General features: G+C 44.6%; 1 protein-coding gene across 3 annotated transcripts in view; it reads right to left on the reverse strand.

Moving 5' to 3' along the window:
• Gripap1 (GRIP1 associated protein 1) overlaps positions 1–17,966 on the reverse strand; it is a 51,416-nt gene that overhangs the window by 4,710 nt on the left and 28,740 nt on the right. For all 3 annotated transcript variants that reach the window (XM_045140672.1, XM_004670085.2, XM_045140673.1), the window contains 8 exons: positions 15,509–15,604; positions 15,049–15,261; positions 14,812–14,925; positions 9,387–9,464; positions 9,189–9,284; positions 9,037–9,093; positions 8,849–8,948; positions 4,359–4,489 (listed from right to left, as the gene is read on the reverse strand). In XM_045140672.1, coding sequence (XP_044996607.1) covers positions 4,359–4,489; positions 8,849–8,948; positions 9,037–9,093; positions 9,189–9,284; positions 9,387–9,464; positions 14,812–14,925; positions 15,049–15,261; positions 15,509–15,604 — 885 coding nt within the window. The remainder of the gene's footprint in view (positions 1–4,358; positions 4,490–8,848; positions 8,949–9,036; positions 9,094–9,188; positions 9,285–9,386; positions 9,465–14,811; positions 14,926–15,048; positions 15,262–15,508; positions 15,605–17,966) is intronic.

A 17,966-nucleotide genomic window follows, 5' to 3' on the forward strand; every position in this document is an offset into this window, starting at 1 on the left:
CCAAAAACCAAAACAAAACAAAACCAGATCTTTTGTTGTCTTATTTATTTATTTACTTATTTATTTGCAAGCAGAGAGAGAGGGAGAGAGAATAGGCACACCAAGGCCTCAAGCCACTGTAAACAAACTCAAAAAGCATATGGCACTTTATGCATCTACTTTTACGTGGGTACTAGGGAATCAAACCGGGACCACTTTCTTTTGCAAGCAAGTGCGTTTACTGCTGAGCCATGTCTATAGCCCCATTTTTAAAAATTTTTTTGTTTTTGTTTTTATTTATTTATTTGAGAGTGACAGAGAAGAGGAGAGAGAGAGTGAAAGAGAGAGAAAGAAAATGGGCATGCCAGGGCTTCCAGCCACTACAAACGAACTCCAGATGCATGTGCCCCCTTGTGCATCTGGTTAACGTGGGTCCTGGGGAATCAAGCCTCGAACCTGGGTCCTTAGGCTTCTCAGGCAAGCGCTTAACTGCTAAGCCATCTCTCCAGCCCAACAGCCCCATTTTTTTTTAATATTTTTTGTTCATTATTTATTTATTTATTTATTTGAGAGTGACAGGCACAGAGAGAAAGACAGATAGAGGGAGAGAGAGAGAATGGGCGCGCCAGGGCTTCCAGCCTCTGCAAACGAACTCCAGACGCGTGCGCCCCCTTGTGTATCTGGCTAACGTTGGACCTGGGGAGCCGAGCCTCGAACCGGGGTCCTTAGGCTTCACAGGCAAGCGCTTAACCGCTACGCCATCTCTCCAGCCCCAAACAACCCCATTTTTTAACAGTCCCATTTTTTTTACTCTGTTTTAAAAAATAATTTATTTATTTATTTATTTGAGAGAGAAAGAGAGGGAGGGAGAGGGAGAATGGGCATACCAGGGCCTCCAGCCACTTCAAATGACCTCCAGATGCATGTGTCACCTTGTACATCTGGTTTACATGGGTCCTGAGGAATTGAACCTGGGTCCTTAGGTTTTGCAGGTAAGCGCTCTAACTGCCAAGCCAAGTCTCCAGCTCTTAAAACTTCTTTTCTTTTTTTTTCCAAAGGAGGGTTTCACTCTAGCTCAGGCTGATCTGGTTCTCAGGGTAGCCTCAAACTCACAACAATACTCCTACCTCTGCCTCCCCATTCTGGGATTAAAGACATGCACCAACATGTCCAGCTCAAACTTTTTTTAATGACTTCTATAATTGCATACAATAAACCTTGAAAATTCCCTCCCCCACTTTCCCCTTCACAAATCCATTCTCCATCCCCTGCCCCTCTCAATAGTCTGTCTTTTATTTTGATGTCAACATCTTTTCCTCCTATAAGGGTCCTGTGTAGGACTGTACCAGGCATTGTGAGGTCATGGACATCCAGACCATTTTGTATCTGGGAGAATGCACTGTAAGCAGTTCTAACCTTCCTGTAGCTCTTACATCCTTTCCACCCCCTCTTCTGCAATGGGCACTGAACCTTGAAGGGAGTGATAGAGGTTTCAGTGTGGAACACTCCTCCATCACTTCTTCTCAACATTTTTTTTTTTGGTTTTTTTGAAGTAGGGGCTCACTCTAGTCCAGGCTGACCTGGATCTCACTATGTAGTCTCAAGGTGGCCTCAAACGCATAGCGATCCTCCTACCTCTGCCTACCGAGTGCTGGGATTATCCAGATTCCTTGTAAACCAGATGCATAAAGGTGAGGCAAGCACAAGGTCACATATACCCACTAGGTGGTGCAAGTGTCTGGAATTCTACTTCAGTGGCTGAGGCCCTGGCATGCCAATTCTCTCTTTGTCTCTTTCTCTGTCACTCTCTCTCTCTCACTCTCTTATTTTTTTTTAATTCAAAATGCTGCTGGGCATGGTGGTGCACACCTTTAATCCTAGCACTTGGGAGGCAGAGGTAAGTGGACCGTTGTGAGTTCAAGGCCACCCTGAGACTACATAGTGAGTTCCAGGTCACCCTGGACTAGAGTGAGACCCTGCTTCAAAAAAGCATTAGAAGGGCTGGAGAGATGGCTTAGCGGTTAAGCGCTTGCCTGTGAAGCCTAAGGACCCCGGTTCGAGGCTTGGTTCCCCAAGTCCCACGTTAGCCAGATGCACAAGGGGGCACATGCGTCTGGAGTTCGTTTGCAGTGGCTGGGAGGCCCTGATGCGCCCATTCTCTCTCTCTCTCTGTCACTCTCAAATAAATAAATAAAAGTTTTTTTTTAAAAAAAAGGCATGTGCCACCATGACTTTCCCTTGTCTTTATTTAAAAAAAAAAAAAAAAAAAAAACATTAGAGGGGGATGGAGAGATGGCTTAGCAGTTAGGTGTTTATCTGTAAAGCCAAAGGACCCAGGTTTGATTCACCAGGGCCCACATAAACCAGATGTACATGGTGGCACATGCAGCTGGAGTTTGTGTGCCCATTCTTTCTCTTTCTATTTGCTCTTCCTTTCTCTCTTTCAAATAAATGAATAAATAAATATATTTTTTTCTTGGGGGAGGGTCAAGGTAGGGTCTCACTCTGGCCCAGACTGACCTGGAATTCACTATGTAGTCTTAGGGTAGCTTGGAACTCATAGCAATCCTCCTAACTCTGCCTCCTAGGTGCCGGGATTAAAGTGGTATGCCACTATGCCCAGCTAAAATATTTTTTAAAAAGCATTAGAGGGTGCTGGAGACATAGCTTAGTGGTTAAGCACTTGCCTTTGAAGCCTAAAAACCCCAATTCAAGGCTTGATTTCCCAGGACCCATGTAAGCCAGATGTACCAGGTGGCACATGCATCTGGAGTTCGTTTGCAGTGGCTAGAGGCCCTGGTACGCCCATTCTCTCTCTCTCTGCCTCTTTCTCTCTCGTTCTGTCTCTCTCAAACAAAGAAATAAAAATAAACAATTTAAAAAAAAAGCATTAGAGGGGGCTGGAGAGATGGCTTAGTGGTTAAATTGTTTGCCTACAAAGCCAAAGGATACTGCTTTGATTCCCCAGGACCCACGTAAGCCAGATACACAAGGGGGCTCATGCATCTGGAGTTTGCGGTGGCTGGAGGCCCTGGCACGCCCATTCTCTCTCTCTCTCTCTCTGCTTCTTTCTCTCTCAAATAAATAAATAAAAATTAAATTAAAGCATTAGAGGGGTTGGAGAGATTGCTTAGTGTTTAAGACATTTGCCTGCAAAGCCAAAGGACCCAGGTTCGATTATATATATATATATATATATATATATATATATATATGTATGTATGTATGTATGTATGTATGTATGTATGTATATCTGCCTCCCGAGAGCTGAGATTAAAGGCGTGCGCCACCATACCCAGCCTTAAAAAATATATTTTTAAAAATCTTTAGAGGGAGCCAGGCATGGTGGTGCATACCCAGTACTCAAGAGGCAGAGGTAGGAGGATTGCCATGAGTTCAAGGCCACCCTGAGAGTACATCGTGAATTCCAGGTCAGCCTGGGCTAGAATGAGACCCTACCTTGGTAAACAAACACAAAAAAAATTAGAGGACTGGAGAGATCGCTTAGCAGTTAAGGTGCTTGCCTGTGAAGCCTAAGGACCCAAGTTCAACTCCCCAGAACCCACATAAGCCAGATGCATAAGGTGATGTGCACAAGGTGATATGCACAAGGTGGCACATGCATCTGGAGTTCCTCTGCAGTGGCTAAAGCCCTGGTGTGCCAATTCTCTCTTCCTCACTCATTAAAATAATAAAAAAGAAGCCTGGTGTGGTAGTTCAAGCCTTTAATCCCAGCAGATGGGAGGCAGAGGTAGGAGGATCACAGTGAGTTTTAGGCTACCTTGAGTCTACATACTGAATTCCAGGACAGCCTGGGCTCAAGCAAGACCCTACCTTGAAAAATCAAAAAAGTACACTTAGGAGGAAGAGGTAAGAGGACCACCACGAGTTCGAGGCCTTCCTGCAACTACATAGTGAATTCCAGGTCAGCCTGGGCTAGAGCAAGGCCCTACCTTGAAAAAACAAAACAAAACCAAAAGAAATGGAAAGAAATATAACAAATGAGTTAGAAAAAGAACTTCCTACATGAGTGGTACACTTACTATAAGGCTTATATGTTAGAATACAAGGAAAGGTGAGATTAGACTACAGATGATAAACTAGATGGTCAGAGAGAATGACTGATTCATCCCTCATGTAGCAATTTGAATTCCAGTTGGTAAGTTTGGGTGAGAATTTGAGAAAGTATTTGTGCCAAGGGCTGGAAATATCGTATGTGTCGAGGATGTATAAATCCCTGAGTTATATCTTGAGAGGAGAGAGAGAGTAAGAATGTTTGTGTGAAACTCAGTTGTAGGTAGCTTGAGGTAAAGGGAAAATGGGTTGCCCAGATTTTGGGTAGGTGAAGCTGGGGCTAAAGGCTCTTCCTTGCCCCTTACCCTGGCTGGAGCAGTTGAACTCTCCTTTTCCCGCAAGATCTCACGGTAGCTGAAGGAGGAAATGCTACTACTGTCTCCTGTCTGGGTCCGGCTTGGTGAGTTCATCTCGGAGAGAACCAGCTCCTCAAGGCCTGGGTAGTGGAAGGAAAAGAAATCTGAGTATCAAAAAAAAAAAAAAAAAAAAGAAGAAAAAAGAAAAATCAGAGTATCAATCCCTTGGGGTTTCAGGACAATAACCAGCAGGAAGAGGCAGAATAGATTAGACAGAAGTAGAAAGAGGTAAAGAGACATACTCAGGATGGGGAAAAGCAGAAGCAGACATAAGGACAAAAAGGAACTGTCAGGCTAGGGGTGGTGGCATACACCTTCAATCCCAGCACTTGGGAGGCAGAGGTAGGAGGATGGCTGTGAGTTCGAGGCCACCCTGAGACTACGTAGTTAATTCCAGGTCAGCCTGGGCCTGAGTGAGACCCTACCTCAAAAAAACAAAAACAGGGCTGGAGAGATGGCTTAGCGGTTAAGCGCTTGCCTGTGAAGCCTAAGGACCCCGGTTCGAGGCTCGATTCTCTAGGACCCATGTTAGCCAGATGCACAAGGGGGTGCACGTGTCTGGAGTTCGTGTGCAGTGGCTGGAGGCCCTGAAGAGCTTGTTCTCTCCCTCTCCCTCTCTCTCTCTCTCTCTCTGCCTCTTTCTTCTCTCTGTTGCTCTTAAATAAATAAAAAAAAATTAAAAAAAAAAAACAAAAACGGAGCTGTCAATCTGGGCATGGTGATGTATGTCTTTAATCCCAGCACTCGGGAGGCAGAGGTAGAAGGATCACCATGAGTTTGAGGCCACCCTAAGTCTACATATTGAATTCCAGGTCAGCCTGGGCTAGTGAAACCTTACCTTGAAAAAACAAAAATAAAATAAAATAAAATAAAATAAAATAAAGTAAAATAAAATAAAGGAGCTGTCTTGGGGCTGGAGAGATTGCTCAGCAGTTAAGGCACTTGCTTACAAAGCCTAAGGACCCAGGGTCGATTCCCCAGTACCCATGTAAGCCATCTGCACAAGGTAGCATATGCACCTGCAGTTCATTTGCAGTAGCTGGAGGCCCTGATGTGCCCAGATCTTTCTCTCTCTCATTTCCTCTCTCTCAAATAAGTAAATAAATAACTTTTTTTCTTTTCTTTATAAATAACTTCATTTTTTTTTTAGGCAGGGTCTCACTCTTGCCCAAACTGGCCTGGAATTCACTATGTAGTCTCAGGATGGCCTCAAACTCATGGCAATCCTCCTACCTTTGCCTCCCAAGTGCTAGGATTAAAGGTGTGTGCCACCACACTCGGCCAAATAAATATTTTTAAATTTATTTTATTTGAGAGAGAGAGACAGACAGACAGAATGGATGTGCCAGGACCTTCAGCCGCAGCAAACTCCAGAAGCATGCACCACCTTGTACATCTGGTTTACATGGGTCATGCAGAATCAAACCTGGGTCCTTTGGCTTTACAGGCCTTTAATCCCAGCACTTGGGAGGCAGAGGTATGAGCATCACCATGAGTTCGAGGCCACCTTGAGACTACAGAGTGAATTCCAGGTCAGCCTGGGCTAGAGCAAACCCAACCTTGAAAAACCAAAATGCAAAAAGTAAAAAGGAAAACGCTGGCGGAGCATGTTGGTGTTTATAAGAGGATTACCTGAACCCAGAAACTTAGGGCCTGAACAACAGAGATCGTGTCTCACAAACAAACCAAACTAGAAAGCATGGACAGTGCTCGCACACCACTGCCCTTATGGCTGATTGTAGGTTTTAGGGAGGGGTTAATACCACACACTCCAGAAGTGATCTCCAGCAAGGGTGAGGTGTCTGAGTAGGGTTTCACTGGCACCTCAATAAGGAGCAAGTTTGCTTGGAATCCATGATCTAAGAGTTGCACCAGAAGCATGACTACATCTGCCTTACTTCAATGTACTTACAAGCTACCCTAAACTAAAAAAGAGGCAGAAACAAGTCCAGCTCTATGTAGGAATGTCTTCTTTTTTTAAGCGTTAGACGTACCATTGGTTGAGTTGGCTGTATAATGAAAACAATGTTTGGCGGGTTCATGCCTACAATCTGACCACTTGGGAGACTGGGGCGGTAGGATTGCAATGAGTTCAAGATCAGCCTGGGCTACAGTATATGACCTGGTCTCATAAAAAGGGCGAGGGGCTTGGGAGATGGCTCAGTGGTTCAAGGTGTTTGCTTCCAAAGCATGCAGGCTCAGGATCAATTCCCCAGCATCCACATAAAGCCAGATACATAAAATGGCACATGCATCTGCAGTGGCAAAAGGCACTAGTGTGCCCACATTCTTATTCTGTGCAAATAAAAAGTTTAAAAAATATTTTAAAGGGGGCCAAGCTGGGCATGGTGGAGGACGCCTTTAATCTCAGCACTGGAGAGGCAGATGTACAAGGATAACCATGAGTTTGAGGCCACACTGAGACTACATAGTTAATTCCAGGTCACCCTGGGCTAGAACAAGAACCTGTCTCAAAAAAAAAATAAATAAATAAAAGGCCGGGTGTGGTGGCGCACATCTTTAATACCAGCACTCAGGAGGCTAAGGTAGGAGGATGGCTGTGAGTTCAAGACCACCAAGAGACTACATAGTGAATTCCAGGTCAGCCTAGGCTAGAGCAAGATTTACCTCAAAAAACTAAAAACAAAAAGGGAGAAGAGGCTGAAGAGATGGGTTAGCAGTTAAGGTACTACCCCGTTAAGCCTAAGGATCCAGGTTCAAATCCCTAGAGCCCACATAAACCAAAAGCATATGGTGTTGTATGCACCTGGAACTTGTTTGCAGTGGTTGGAGGCCCTGGTATGTAACCTTCCTCTCCTATCTCTCTAATATTTTTTTTAATTTATTTATTTATTTATTTATTTATTTGAGAGTGACAGACACAGAGAGAAGGACAGATAGAGGGAGAGAGAGAATGGGCGCGCCAGGGCTTCCATCCTCTGCAAAAGAACTCCAGACGCATGCGCCCCCTTGTGCATCTGGCTAACGTGGGACCTGGGGAACCGAGCCTTGAACCATCTCTCCAGCCCTAATATATTTTTTTTTTAAACTGTTTTGTTTTTTTTTTAATTTTTTATTTATTTATTTGAGAGCGACAGACACAGAGAGAAAGACAGATAGAGGGAGAGAGAGAGAATGGGCGCGCCAGGGCTTCCAGCCTCTGCAAACGAACTCCAGACGCGTGCGCCCCCTTGTGCATCTGGCTAACATGGGACCTGGGGAACCGAGCCTCGAACCGGGGTTCTTAGGCTTCACAGGCAAGCGCTTAACCGCTAAGCCATCTCTCCAGCCCCTAATATATTTTTTTATGCTGGGTGTGGTGGCACAGGCTTTTAATCCCAGCACTCAGGAGGCAGAGATAATAGGATCGCTGTGAGTTTGAGGCCACCCTGAGACTATGCAGTGAATTCCACGTCAGCCTGAGCTAGTGAGACACTACCTTGGAAAACCAATTTTTTAAAGAAAAATTAAAATCAAAACAAAAAACAGAAACAAAAGAAAGGGAGGATACTAGAGGCCAGGTGTAATGGTGCACACTTTTATCTCCAGAACTCAGGAGACACAGGAGGATGGTCATGAGTTCAAGTCTATCCTGACGCTACATTGCGAATTCTATCTAGGTCAGCTAGAGAGAGAGCCTACCTTGATAAAAAAAAAAAAAGAAAGAAAAAGAAAAAATGGAGAGCAACTCAAGAAAACAAATGACATCGACCTCTGGCCTCCATACACATGTACGTCCATGTGCATATGTGCATGCCCATATTCATACAAACACATATAAACACACACACACACACACACACAAGTAAAAAATAATAGTGGTGATCAAACAGTGATACAGCATGGTGCTACTGCCTGCCTGCATGGAAGTCTGTCTTCCTGGCTCCATTGGGAGTTCTTGCACGGGGATGACTCAGGTTGAGCTCATGTCAAGGACCCTGTACTGAAGTGTGAGGATTTATGGAATAGAGTGGATATAGTACATTTAGAATCATCAAGCAGGAGTAAGAGTGGGTGTAGGGCTATGTAAGTAGAAAGGCAAAGACAAACAGCAGACAGAGAGAGAAAGAGATAATAAAGAGAGAAAGAGGTAAAGGAAGAGGGAGAGGGAGAAGACAGGGAAAGGAGAGATTTAGAGAAAAGGCAGGGAACTGCATGCAGATAAGGAGCAAATACAGAAAGAACAAAATGACAAAAACAGAGGCACAGAGAATCAGGAATACAGGAGACGGCAAGAAGAAGACAGACATAGAAAGAGAGAGAGAGAGAGAGAGAGAGAGAGAGAGGGAGAGAGAGAGAGAGGGAGGGAGAAAAGACAGAATAGGTGAAAGACAGTCGAACAGGGACAGAAGAGAGAGGAACAGGACTGAGGGAGGCATACAAGGCAGGCCTCAGGCTCAGGTCCTGGGCACCCTGCCCTGTCTGTCCATCTGTCTTACCAGATCGGCTCTTGCTGTTGGTGAGGATTTCCTGTAGCCGCTCCTGAAGCTTGTCAGCCCGTTTCCTCTCCAGGTGCAACTGCCTCTTAAGGTCTTTGAGCTGGGGTGGAGATGAAAGCTATGGCTCAGAGGGACCAGGAGGAAGTAAATAGAGGCACAGGCTAAACTTGGGAGCCTCCTCATCTTACCGCAGCACTGCCCTTCTTCTCCAGGATCCGCTGCCCATCCACGGTGTCTTTTACCTCCTGTGGTTAGGGTTAGAGAAGGCACAGCTGCTGCATGAACCCTTCCCTGTCCCATTCTTCATGACTGGGTCCGGGGCTATGGAAAGAGCACAGACCTGCTTCAGACTGCTGATGGTCTTCAAGTAGTCATCTCGCTCCTCTTGGGCCTGTTGGAGCTGATTCTGCACATCCTGAAGCTCCTTCTCTTTGCTCTGCAAAGCAAAGAGCAGCTCAGACTATAGCATGAGAAATCTCTGTTCTCCCAAAGAGGCCTATCAGTGCCCAGAGAGAGGAACACGACAATGTGGGGGCACCTTCAGCTCAGCCGCATGCTCCTCCTGACACCGTTTGAGGGCTTCTTCTTGTTCCCGCTGCTGCTCCTGCAAGGATTCCTGTAAGACAAGCCCCAGATGTAGCCACAGCCTCCAGAAGATGGCATGCCCAGTTAAGGGCATGTTGACTTCAGAAAAGCTCTTGGGGCATGAAGTATTTTATTTTATTTTATTTTTAATTTTCAGACAAAGGTCTTTGTATATAGCTCAGGCTGAACTTGAACTTTTTTCTTTTTTTATTAATTAATTTTTGTCTTTTTTTTTTCAGTGCTGAGGACCGAACCCAGGGCCTTACGCTTGCTAGGCAAGCCCTCATCCACTGAGCTAAATCCCCAACCCCTATTAATTAATTTTTTATTAACAACTTCCATGATTGTAAACAATATCCCATGGTAATGCCCTCCCTCTCCCCACTTTCCTCTTTAAAACTCCACTTCTCTATCATATACCCTCCCCCTCTCAATCAGTCTCTCTTTTATTTTGATGTCATGATCGTTTCCTCCTATTATGATGGTCTTGTGTAGGTAGTATCAGGCACTGTGAGGTCATGGATAGCCAGGCCATTTTGTGTCTGGAGGGAGCACGTTGTAAGGAGTCCTACCCTTCCTTTGGCTTTTACATTGTATCCGCCACCTCTTCCACAATAGACCCTGTGGACTTGAACTCTTGATCTTCCTGACCTAGCCTCCTGAATGCTAAGATTATAGGTACGCACCACCATGTTAGGCAGAGAAGATCTTACAGTAAACAATCCACACCCAGAGGGAGAAGCAAGCAATGGAAGCCTGCACCATTCACATGGTAGATCTATTGATCTACATTTATACTTCCTTCTGGAATTCACTATGGAGTCTCAGGGTGGCCTCGAACTCATGGCAATCTTCCTACCTTTACCTCCCAAGTGCTGGGATTAAAGGCATGCGCCACCACGACCGGCTTCATTTTTTTGGTTTTTGAGGTAGGGTCTCATTCTAGTCCAGGCTGATCTGGAATTCACTATGCAGTCTCAGGGTGACCTCTAACTCACAGTTATTCTCCTACCTCTGCCTCTCGAGTTGTGGGATTAAAGCATGTACCACCATACCCAGCTCAAATACTTCTTTTTTTAAATTTTTGTTGTTGTTGTTTATGTTTTATTTATTCATTTGAGAGCAACAGAGAGAGAAAGAGGCAGAAAGATTGAGAGAATGGGTGCGCCAGGGCCTCCAGCCACTGCAAACAAACTACAGACGCGGGCGTCCCCTTGTGCATCCAGTTAACCTGGGTCCTGGGAAATCAAGCCTCGAACCGGGGTCCTTAGGCTTCACAGGCAAGCGCTTAGCTGCTAAGCCATCTCTCCAGCCCTCAAATACTTCTTTTTATTTAACAAAATATAACACTGGATGTAGGAATGTTCATTTTCAATAATCTTCCCAAAATGCTATTTATTTATTTTGTTGCTGGAGATTAAACCCAGGGCCTCATTTATAAGCGAGCACATTTAACCACTGAGCCATCTCTCCAGCCCACAGGACATCATTTATGCTAAGCATGAGGCTACCATTGAACTATATTCCATGTCCCTATTGTCTCCTTTCTACCAATGGCAAAAATAGAACACAGCACATGAAATGTGTGATTGAAATTCACAGTGATGTAAGCTTTAAAAAAATCCTACTACATTTGTTAGAATAAACCAAAAACATTTTTAGTTTCTTATGAACAGAATCTATGAAAAGTAAACACTTTGAAATTCTGTCACACTAAAAAAAAAAAAAAAAAATTGAATATAGTAGCTGAGAGTGGTGGCCCACACTTTTAATCCTAGCACTTGGGAGGCTGACATAGGAAGATCACTTTGAGTTCGAGGCCAGCCTGAGACTACACAGTGAATTCCAGGTCAGCCTGGGCTAGAGAGAGACCCTACCTCGGAAAACCAAAAAAAGGCAGGGAGCACAGAGAGATCAGATAACTTGTATAAGATGACACAGCTTGAAGGAGCCCAGGCAGCATTCAAACCTGAGTAAGCAAATGGCTCTAGGCTGTGCTCTCACTACCACAGGATATTGCCTCATACATATTATTGTGAGTTTTCTAGAAAATGGCAATAAAGGTTATTTTCAAGTAAAAGTAATGTATTACAAAAAATGAAGCTGTGCAAGCTGGCTCACACCTAGGGATAGAGAGATTGCTCAGTGACTAAGGCACCTGCCTGCAAAGCCTAATGGCCTGGGTTCAATTCCCCAGGACCCATGTAAGCCACGAGCACAAAATGGCACATGTATCTGGAGTTCGTTTGCAGTGGTTAGAGGCCCTGGCATTCCCATACACTCTCTATTTATGTATCTGTGTATCTATGTATCTATCTATATATCTGTCATTTATCTATCTATATCTATCTCTTTGCTTGCAAATAAGTAAATAAAATATAATTCCTTTTAAAGTTGCTTGGCATGGTGGAGCAAAACTTTAATCCCAGCACTCAGGAGACAGAGGTAGGAGAATCACGGTGAGTCTGAGGCCAGCCTGGGACTACAGAGTGACTTCCAGTTTAGCCTGTGCAAGAGTGAAAGAAACCTTGCTTCAAAACTACCAAAAAGAGCAGGGGAGCTAGAAAGATGGCTTGGTGGTTAAGGCACTTGCCTGTGAAGCATAAGGATCCAGGTTTGATTCCCTAGTACCCATGTAAAGCCAGATTCACATGGTGGCACATGCATCTGGAGTTTGTTTGCAGTGGCTAGAGACCCTGGTGCACCCATCCTCTCTCTCTCTCTCTTTCTCTCCCTGTCTCTCTAATAAATTAAAAAATAGGGGCTGGAGAGATGGCTTAGCGGGTAAGCGCTTGCCTGTGAAGCCTAAGGACCCCGGTTTGAGGCTCGGTTCCCCAGGTCCCACGTTAGCCAGATGCACAAGGGGGCGCATGCGTCTGGAGTTCGTTTGCAGTGGCTGGAAGCCCTAGCGCGCCCATTCTCTCTCTCTCCCTCTACCTGTCTTTCTCTCTGTGTCTGTTGCTCTCAAATAAATAAATAAAAAATGAACAAAAAAATTAAAAAAAAATAGTGGGCTGCAGAGATGACTTAGCAGTTAAGCACCTGCCTGCAAAGCCTAAGGACCCAGGTTAGATTCCCCAGAACGCTTATAAGCCAGATGCATAAGGTGACACATGCTTCTGGAGTTTGCTTGCAGGGACTGCTCATTCTCTCACTCTTTCTCCTCCTCTCTCAAATATATATATATATATATATATATATATATATATATATATATATATATATTTTTTTTTTAATAAGTGGTTAGTTTGAAACAGACTTGGGGGCACATGCCTGTAATCCCATCACTCGGGAGGTGGAGGTGAGAGGATGATTACTGTGAGTTCAAGGCCAGCCTGGGACAACAAAGTGAGTTCCAGGTCAGCCTAGGCTAGAGTGACACCCTACCATAGAAAAACAAAATAAGAGTGGCTGCATTCTACATTGGCAGTTGCTCACAGACCCTTACATGTGGCCTTCCCACTTTTATGTCTTCTAACTCAAAAAGCATCAACTTTCTCCTTTTCTCCCTTCATTCTCTACTTTGGATGCCAGTTGAAATCCTAAGCATACTTACCCTGACACTTTGGGGGCTTTTCTACCTTTTTCTCCATAAATCAGCTTTGCCTTACTAACAACAAAAAAAAATGGGCCAGGTGTGGTGGTGCATGCCTTTAAGCTCAGTACTTGGGAGGCTGAGATAGGAGGATTGCTGTGAGTTCAAAGCCAATCTGAGACTAATTCAGGTCAGCCACAGCTACAGCAAGACCCTACTTCAAAAAACCAAAGTAAGACGGGCGTGGTGGCACATGCCTTTAATCCCAGAACTCAGGAGGCAGAAAGATCGCCGTGAATTCAAGGCCACCCTGAGACTACATAGTTAATTCCAGGTCAGTTTGGACCAGAGTGAGACCCTACCTCAAAAAAAATTAATAATAATAATTTTAAATGGGGAAGGGTTAAGAATGTATCTCAGTTGGTAGAGTGTTTGCCTAAATTTTCACTAGGTCATGGATTCAACTCCCAGCACTGTATAAACTAGGCGTAGTAGCAAATACATATAATCTCAGCACTCGGGAAGTGGAGGCAGGAGGATCAAGGTCTTCCTTGGTTACATAGCGAGTTCCAGGCCAGTCTAGGCTATATAAAACCCTGTCTCAAAAAAAAAAAAATAGGGCTGGAGAAATGGCCTAATGGTTAAGACATTTGCCTATGAAGGCAAAGGACACAAGTTTGGTTCCCCAGGACCCATGTAAGCCAGATGCACAAGGTGACACATGCTTCTTCAGTTCATTTACAGTGGCTGAAGGCCCTGGGGCACCTATTCTCTCTCTCTCTCTCTCTCTTTTTTTCTCTTTCTATCTGCCTCTTTCTATCTTTCTCTCAAATAAATAAAATAAAATTTAGCTAGGCACAGTGGCACACACTTTTAATCCCAGCACTTGGGAGGCAGAGATGGGAGGATCGCCATGAGTTTGAGGCCACTCTGAGACTACATAGTGATTTCCAGGTCAGCCTGGACTAGAGGGAGACCCTACCTCAAAAAACTAAAAAACTAAAATAAAATAAAACAAAGCCAGGTGTGATGGCACATGCCTTTAATCCCAGCACTCGAGAGGCAGAGGTAGGAGGATCTCTGTGAGTTGAAAGCCACCCTGAGACTACATAATAAATTCCAGGTCAGCCTGGGCTAGAGTAAGACCCTACCTTAAAAAAGAATGAAAAAATTAAAATAAAATAAAAAAACACAATAGCCGGGCATGGTGGGGCATGCCTTTAATCCCAGCACTTGGAGACTTAAGTAGGAGTATTGCTGTGAGTTCTAGGCCAGCCTGAGACTAATTCCAGGTCAGTCTGGGCTACAGCAAGACCCTACCTCAAAAAACTTTCAAAATAAAATAAAATTACTGTATTATAATGGTGGTAATCCCTGACAAAAATATAGTCCTGTTTGACTCTGCACAGGGGACACTGCAGAGGCCTAATATTCTGCCCTAGCTGTTGGCTATCCATCCCTTAGTCCCCTTCCAGAAGGCTGTTGTTGAGCCAGGGAGGGCATGAGGATAAATATAAATTAATGTCTGGGTTGGAGAGATGGCGTAGTGGTTTAAGGCCCTTACCTGTGAAGCCTAAGGACCCAGGTTCCATTCCACAGTATCCACATAAACCAGATGCACAGGATGGTGCATGCATCTGGACTTCATTTGCAGTGGTTGGAGGCTGTGGTGCGCCCATTTCTCTCTCCCCACTTCCTTTCTCTCTTTCAGATAAGTAAATAAATACATAAAATATTTCTTTAAAAAAAATAAAGGATGTCTCAGAAAGTTCCAGTGACCACCCCTGTTCCAACACGATTTCCCATAACTAGCTTTGCACCTTACCAGTTACTACCACCTCACCTCAGCCTCCTTCAAACGCCGTTCAAACCAGCCCTTGGCTCCATCCATGGAGTGCACCTGGGCTTGAAGTTCTTCCACTGTGTGCTGAAGATTCTCTAGTTCCCTTGTTCGGGCCTGGAAGGACCAGTCAGTGAGTAGTTGGTCATCAGGGAAGTGGACACCTCTTACCAGTTACCCAAGACCAACACTGTGGCCCTCAAGTTTTAAAGGATGAAACAGCATCATCAATCCACCCACCTTCTCCTCGCGGATCTGCCCACGAAGCTCCTCTTCCTGTCGTTTCTTGTCCTCATGCAGCTCACGGAGCTCACGCTCATAACGGGCGCGGACACCCAGCACTTCCTTCTCATGCCGCAATCGGGCAGCTCCCAGCTCTTCCTTGTGCTGCGACTTCTCCTGTAGCGTTTCCATCGCTAGTTCATCCAGCATGGCCTTCCGTTTCTCAGCACTCTGGGGAGCAGAAGAGGTGGCCAAAAGTATGGCAGGTAGCCTCCTCCCCAACACCAGGTAAATGCCGGCCACCCTGACCCATGACCAAGGAACTAGCCAGACTCCAGCCCTTCCCATCGCCTTCAAACTGACTGAGTCACTCAGCTACCCTCTAGGAAATGGATATTTTCTTTCTTTTCCCATTGCCACATCACCTCCTACCCCCATGGACTGGGCCATTTCTTCACCTCTTCCCATGGTGTCCCACCTTTCGAGCTTCCTGGAGTTCCTGCGTCAACTGCTCCTTCTCCTGTCCTGTTTCTTGAAGTTGTTCCAACAGCCGACTATTGGCCCTTAATGACTCCTAATGTAGGAAGGAAGGGGAAGACTCTGGAAGAGTCCCCAGTAGGTGCCAGTAATCTGGGACACTTCTGGTAGACGTCCAGCCGGTAAACTGGGTGTCATCATAATGATAATGGAACAACCCAGCTATAGCATTCCTAGGCATATATCCGAAGGACTCATCTCATTTCCTTAGAAGTACGTGCTCAACCATGTTTATTGCTGCTCAATTTATAATAGCTGGTAAATGGAACCAGCCTAGATGTCTCTCAACTGATGAGTGGATAATGAAGATGTGGCACATTTATACAATGGAGTTCTACTCAGCGGTAAAGAAAAATGAAGTTATGAAATTTGCAGAAAAATGGATGGATCTGGAAAGAATTATACTAAGTGAGGCAATCCAGGCCCAGAAAGCCAAGCGCCACATGTTCTCTCTCATATGTGGATCCTAGCTACAGATGACTGGGCTTCTGCATGAGAATGAAAATACTTAGCAGCAGAGGCCAGTAAGTTAAAAATGAGACATAACGGGAAGAGAAAGGAAGGGAGGAGGGTACTTAATAGGTTGATATTGTATATATGTAAGTACAATGATTGTGATGGGGAGGTAATATGATGGAGAATGGAATTTCAAAGGGGAAAGTGTGGGGGGAGGGAATTAACATGGGATTTTTTTTATAATCATGGAAAATGCTAATAAAAATTAAATAAATAGATAAATAAGAAAAAAGAAAAAGAAAAAAAGAGTATAAAAAATGATAATGGAACATATGCTAGACACTACTATTTGCTCCTCAGGATTCACTCCTCCCTACTTCCCTAGCAAGAGAAATTCGGTTGGGCATATGGAGGTCTACAAGGTATTTCTCCCCCCTTCTTCACAGTGAGATATAACCATGTCATTAATTTTTCTTTCTCTTTTCCTTTTTCTTTTTTTAATTGCCAGACATGACGGTTCATGCCTTTAATCCCAGCACTCAGGAGGTAGAGGTAGGATTGCCACGACTTCAAGGCCAGCCTGAGACTACATAGTGAATTCCAGGCCAGCTTGAGCTAGAGGAAGACCCTACCTCAAAAAACAAGATATTTGGGCTGGAGAAATGGCTTAGTGGTTGAGGTGTTTGCCTGCAAAGCCAAAGGATCCTGGTTCGATTCTCCAGGTCCCACATAAGCCAGATGCATAAGGGGGTGCATGCATTTTGAGTCTGTTTGCAGTGGCTGGAGGCCCTGAAACACCCATTCTCTCTCTCTCCTTTTTTCTCTCTCAAATAAATAAGTAAATAAAAATAAATAAAATAAAATATATTTTAAAAAACAAAAGACATTTATTCATGTACACACACACACACACACACACACACGTGTATGTGTGTGTGTACATATGTGTACCTGCCAAGGTCTCTTGCCACTTTGTGTATGACTTTAGATGGGTGATAGGGAATCAAGCCTAGGCCAACAGGCTTTACAAGCCAGTACCTTCAACCACTGAACCATTCCCCTAGCCCTCTTTCTTCATTCTTGTTTCCTTCATATCTTTCTCTTTCTTTCAAGAAGGGTCAGCTGCGCATGGTGGTACCTTTAATTCCAGCAAATAGAAGGCAGAGGTAGGAGGATCACTGTGAGTTACAGGCCAGCCTGAGACCGCATAGTGAATTCCAGGTCAGCCAGATCAGCATGGGCTAGAGCAAGACCCTACTTCAAAAAGCACAAAACAAAAAACAGAAAGAAGAAGAAAAAGAAAGAAAAGGTTCTAATGGTAAAACAATCTTTTGTTGTTGTTGTTCCTTTGAAGTAGGATCTTACTCTAGCCCAGGCTGACCTAGAATTCACTATGTAGTCTCAGGGTGGCCTCAAACTCATGGCAATCCTCCAATTTCAGCCTCCCAAGTTCTGAGATTAAAGGCATGTAGTACCATGCCTGGGAGAGACAGAAAGAGAGAGAGAAAGGGCACTAGGGCCTCCACCCACTGTAAATGAACTCCAGACACATGTGCCACCCTGTGCATCTGGCTTTACATGGGTACTGGGGAATTGAACTCGGGTTGTTAGGCTTTATAGGCAAGTATCTTAACCACTGAACCATCTCTCCAGCCCTACTTGCATCATCATCATCATCATCATTAATATTATTATCACTATTATCTATTTGAGAAAAAGAGAGAGTATGGGCACACCATGGCCTCTAGCTCCAGACACCTCTGCCACCTTGTGAATGTGACTTACATAGGTCCTGGGGAATAGAACCTGGGTCCTTTGGCTTCACAGGCAAGTGCCTTAATCGCTAAGCCATCTCCCCAGCCTCCTGTTTGCTTTTTTTTTGGTTTTTCGAGGTAGGGTCTCACTCTAGCCCAGGATGACCTCGAATTCACTCTGTAGTCTCA

This window comes from Jaculus jaculus, chromosome X (assembly GCF_020740685.1).
Source record: "Jaculus jaculus isolate mJacJac1 chromosome X, mJacJac1.mat.Y.cur, whole genome shotgun sequence".
NCBI lineage: Eukaryota > Metazoa > Chordata > Mammalia > Rodentia > Dipodidae > Jaculus > Jaculus jaculus.